General features: G+C 33.1%; 1 protein-coding gene across 1 annotated transcript in view; it reads right to left on the bottom strand.

Moving 5' to 3' along the window:
* Nucleotides 1-490: 490 nt before the first annotated feature.
* LOC149779768 (RING-type E3 ubiquitin-protein ligase PPIL2-like) overlaps nt 491-6000 on the bottom strand; it is a 69465-nt gene continuing 63955 nt past the window's right edge. Inside the window, exon 20 of the mRNA XM_089940625.1 lies at nt 491-1494. Within this exon, the coding sequence (XP_089796751.1) occupies nt 1395-1494 (100 nt within the window). The 3' untranslated portion in view covers nt 491-1394. The remainder of the gene's footprint in view (nt 1495-6000) is intronic.

Genomic DNA, 6000 nt, shown 5'->3' with positions numbered 1-6000 from the left:
CCAGCACTGAACCAAGGATTCACCGATTTAGTATTGGCATATTTAAGGGATAGCTTTTAATCATAAATACCATGAGGAATATGTTGCAATGTCTAGCATGTGTTGTTTATGACATTACATTTCTTGCAGCTTTTGACTTGTAAAGAGAAAAACCAATGCAAAATGTGTTTTTTTTCTTCATCCATCCTTTAATAAGAAATCTCAAATTTGTCTCTTCTCACACACACAGACAGACAGACAGACAGAACATGTTTTAACTGAATGTTATTATAAGTTCCATAAAAAAGCATGCATTCGGTTTGATCATTATAATTAAAATGATGTTAGACAAAACACTTACTTCAGAGAAAACAAATACACAAATAATTGTGCTTTTCCTCCAACATTACAATTGTGTTTGTCTATTCCATAGCTTGAAAACTCAAGTTTTGTGACCTGATATGTACAAATAAACTTTTATCCAATCTAGAAAATCAATAAAGCATAAATCTTTGTATTGTCTTTATTGTGTACAATTACCAAGGTACCAGTCTAAAAAAAACTCATTTGATCCATTAATTTTTATAAAAAAATATGACTCGCCTACACTTTACTCACAAAAATGGACTTATATATCACATCTTTTGCTCTGACTAGGCAGAATCAAACATACATGGCAACAATAGTTAAATGATTGCTAGTGACCCAGTACAGAATGATGCTCAAGTCTAAGCAAGTGAACATTTTATAATTTTCAAAGTTGTTCACCAACTGAATGTCATTCCATACCTGATTACTACCGTACCATGTATGAATTTACCCCAAAATTGCTTTGACTACCCATATTTACGCCATTTTTGCTGAGCAACTCGATCATGACATCACATTATACTGACCTGAAATTTTCCCTACTGACTGGGTACTACCTCATACCTGGACACTTAGAACAGATTTTAACCTATCATGCAGAGAAAATGGTAGCCATGTGCCCTTCTCAAAGACACATTGGCACAGCTGATGCAGACTGGTCTGGGTACGTATCAAACCCACTACTCTTGGATTACAAGTCCAAAACAACTATCCAGTTATCCTGGCTCTCAATGTGAATGACAGACGTGGGCTAAAATTTGTTTTGAGTCTAATTATCATTTACTTGACAATACATTCCAACAAAATGAATAGTTATACTCAATAGTCTGACTTTCGACCCTAGCTGAGAATAACACAAATAACCTTTAGATGTATTTGCTTATTCCTGAATGAATAGTTTGCATAAACATACAAGTATACAAAAAATGAATAAATGACAGATCTTTCCACTAAATACAGGTAGGTCCATTACTGAGTATGGGTAGTCAACATATACTGTATCCTTTAACAGAGACTTTCTTTTGTTAGTCTGATGTTCATTAGTGTCACCAAGAACTGAAATCTCCAAAACTGGCTGTTGTAGTTTTGCTTTTCTTCTTAGCAATCTCTGATGGTGTATCGGCACTACTCTCAGCACCTCTTTTCCTGAAATGGTAAAGATAATCATGGATAGGAAAAAAAATCAGAGGCTGTGAAGAACATATTTTTACGTCTTGAGTTCACTACTATTTGTTGATATTATCAGAGTTGATCCCAGGATCACTGTGTGAAGAGATGGAAAACAAATGGCTCCCTCTAAATGATATGCTAGTCCATCAAATGTTACATCTTCCATCCCCTCACCATTTGCAAAATATGAATACCGTTTTGCAACTGTGTTGACTGAAGCTAAAGAAGTTGTCACCGCTCTAAGACACACAACATCATTACAACTGTACAATACTTAAATCACCACTCTAAGACACACATCATTATAAGTGTACAATACTTAAATCGCCAATCTAAGAAACACATCATTACAAATGTACAATACTTAAATCACCACTCTAAGACACACATCATTATAAGTGTACAATACTTAAATCACTCTAAGACACACAGCATCATTACAACTGTACAATACTTAAATTGCCACTCTAAGACACACATTACAAATGTACAATACTTAAATCACCACTCTAAATACACATCATTATAAGTGTACAATACTTAAATCACTCTAAGACACACAACATCATTACAACTGTACAATACTTAAATCACTCTAAGACACACAGCATCATTACAACTGTACAATACTTAAATTGCCACTCTAAGACACACATTACAACTGTACAATACTTAAATCACCACTCTAAAGACACATCATTACAACTGTACAATACTTAAATCACCATTCTAAGACACACAACATCATTACCACTGTACAATACTTAAATCACCACTCTAAGACACACAACATCATTACAACTGTACTTAAATCACTCTAAGACACACAGCATCATTACAACTGTACAATACTTAAATTGCCACTCCAAGACACACATCATTACAACTGTACAATACTTAAATCACCACTCTAAGACACACAACATCATTACAACTGTACTTAAATCACTCTAAGACACACAGCATTATTACAACTGTACAATACTTAAATTGCCACTCCAAGACACATCATTACAACTGTACAATACTTAAATCACCACTCTAAAGACACATCATTACAACTGTACAATACTTAAATCACCATTCTAAGACGCACATCATTACAACTGTACAATACTTAAATCAACACTTTAAGACATACATCATTACAACTGTACAATACTTAAATCACTACTGTAAGACACACAACATCATTATAAGTGTACAATACTTAAATCACCACTCTAAAGACACATCATTACAACTGTACAATACTTAAATCACCACTCTAAAGACACATCATTACAACTGTACAATACTTAAATCACCATTCTAAGACACACATCATTACAACTGTAAACTACTTAAATCAACACTTAAGACATACATCATTATAAGTGTACAATACTTAAATCACCACTCTAAGACACACATCATTACAACTGTACAATACTTAAATCATAACTCTAAGACACACATCATTAGAACTGTATACTATTTAAATAAGCCACTCAAAGAAACATCATTACAACTGTACAATACTTAAATCACCACTCTAAGACACACATCATTACAACTGTACAATACTTAAATAAACCACTTTGACACACGTCATTACAAATGTACAATACTTAAATCACTCTAAGACACTCAGCATCATTACAACTATACAATACTTAAATCACCACTCTAAAGACACATCATTACAACTGTACAATACTTAAATCACCACTCTAAGACACACAACATCATTACAACTGTACAATACTTAAATCACCATTCTAAGATGCACAACATCATTACAACTGTACAATACTTAAATCAATTAAGTCTGGAGTTTGCCCATGGCTATTCTGGACAACTGGTGGACCACATACTTCAGTTTTACGGGTTATATTTTTCTGGACAACTGGTGGACCACATACTTCAGTTTTACAGGTTATATTTTTCTGGACAACTGGTGGACCACATACTTCAGTTTTATGGGTCATATTTTATTCTTCAACTGGTGGACCACATACTTCAGTTTTATGGGTTACATTTTTCTGGACAACTGGTGGACCATAAAATTCAATTTTATGGGTTATATTTTACTGTAAAAGCTGACACTTGTGGTCAAAAATTCTTTAAGTTTATCACAGTTAGGGGTATTGGTCAAAATGATTAATTTGGTTATTTTAATTGACCTATTGCCACATGTCAACCATGCTGATCAATTAAACAATCACTGAGTGTAAATTAGACACACATCCAGGTATTGCTTTATGTCTGCCAATTTGCTCTGACAAGCTGCTGTGGCAATAATGAAATGATTATGACCAGTATTTAAAATTTTTGCAATGGTTTGTTAATTTCTCAATCAATAAGGGTGAAAAGAAGTCAGTGGGAGCCTTGTAAATCTGACTGTTCATATCCAGAACAGAGGAATTAGATTTATTCCTTTCCCAAAGCATAGACAAAACTTCAATGAATAAAGACGTTTTTTGTGATCGCATTTACGGTCAGCTGAATATGAAAACAACTGATGGCAATTATAACAGTATGTAGAAAAAAGCATGCCCCGATGATGACTTGAAGTGAAAAAAAGAACTGAAATAGAAAAAAAATATGTAAAAATAAACATTTCTAGAATATGGGTGAGAACTCCCCAACTTTTGGGCTTTGATGTATAATATTTTTCTTGTATAGGAAGCACTGAGCCCAAGACTGTTATATAAAAGTTTGAAATTTATACTTCAATTTTGTTAGCTTTTCCCCAGAACAATGCATTATACTTATTTTTGGCTAGGTGCAGTAACATTTTATATTTCAATATTAAACATCAAATATTAAATAATTTATCACATAATGGTCATCTTTAACACTTAGCATAATCACATATCAACATCATGGAGTAATCAAAAGTCCTTAATTTTATGTGATGAAGACAATCAAAAGTCCTTAATGTTACGTGATGAAGACAATCAAAAGTCCTTAATGTTATGTGATGAAGACAATCAAAAGTCCATAATGTTATGTGATGAAGACAATCAAAAGTCCTTAACGTTATGTGATGAAGACAATCAAAAGTCCTTAATGTTATGTGATGAAGAAAATCAAAAGTCCTTAACGTTATGTGATGAAGACAATCTTAAACTTGTATTCATTTAACATGAAATTCATGAGACCTGTTGAATAAATACAATATGTCAGGTGCAGAAGCACCTTGTGACAAATAACATTATTCAACTTGTTAAATAAATTTCATACCCATAACCACTAATTGGAGACCCTTTATGTATCTTTTGGCATGACGTTGTTTGTGAACATATTGGCTGTGTTTTGGCAACCTGTTAAGGGCATCTCACCCAAATGACAATAAGACATTCTCTGATGTTCCAGAGTTTGCTTGCCAGAACAAGTTGATCTTGAAACAAAAGAATATTGCACACCAATACTCAACATGTTCTGCCATCTTTGTTACTGTCCACCCCTACATTACAGTGAGTTCTTAAACCAAGAACCCTGTTCACAAACAAATGTTGTTGATGTTAGAGAGAAGAAATTCTCCTCATAAGTATTGGCTTGCTGTAAGACACTCAATGTTTATTTGACTTAGGTCTTGAAGCCTATATACATTATACACTGGTCTCGAAGCCTATATACATTATACATTGGTCTTGAAGCCTATATACATTATACATAGGTCTTGAAGCCGATATACATTATACACTGGTCTTGAAGCCTATATACATTATACACTGGTCTTGAAGCCTACATACATCATATATAGGTCTTGAAGCCTATATAAATTATATATAGGTCTTGAAGCCTATATACATTATACATTGGTCTTGAAGCCTATATACATTATACATAGGTCTTGAAGCCTAAATACATTATACATTGGTCTTGAAGCCTATATACATTATACATAAGTCTTGAAGCCTATATACATTATACATTGGTCTTGAAGCCTATATACATTATACATTGGTCTTGAAGCCTATATACATTATACACTGGTCTTGAAGCCTATATACATTATAGACTGGTCTTGAAGCCTATATACATTATACATAGGTCTTGAAGGCTATATACATTATACATTGGTCTTGAAGCCGATATACATTAGAGTAACAGCACTAATTTGTGAACAAGCATATCACAAAGTTTTTATTTTCTTGTTCTTTTATACTCACTAACAAATATTAGTAAACTTGCGAGAACTCTGAATGCAACATAAATATATTTAGTATCTAAGAACCAAATACAAAACCTCACACTGGGTATACTGGATTAGTTTGTTGAAGTAAATAATGTAATAACTTTAGAGTGTCTTTTAAACTTGATGCCTGTATTATAGTGGAGGTTCTTCTGAACGGAATTATTGTTCAGATGCCTGTATTATAGTGGAGGTTCTTCTGAACGGAATTATTGTTCAGATGCCTGTATTATAGTGGAGGTTCTTCTAAATGGAATTATTCTTCACATGTCTGTATTATAGTGGAGGTTATTCTATAC

Source organism: Sinohyriopsis cumingii, chromosome 17, assembly GCF_028554795.1.
Source record: "Sinohyriopsis cumingii isolate HCF-2022 chromosome 17, ASM2855479v2, whole genome shotgun sequence".
Classification (NCBI taxonomy): Eukaryota; Metazoa; Mollusca; class Bivalvia; order Unionida; family Unionidae; genus Sinohyriopsis; species Sinohyriopsis cumingii.
This window is presented reverse-complemented; position numbering and strand designations above follow the sequence as displayed.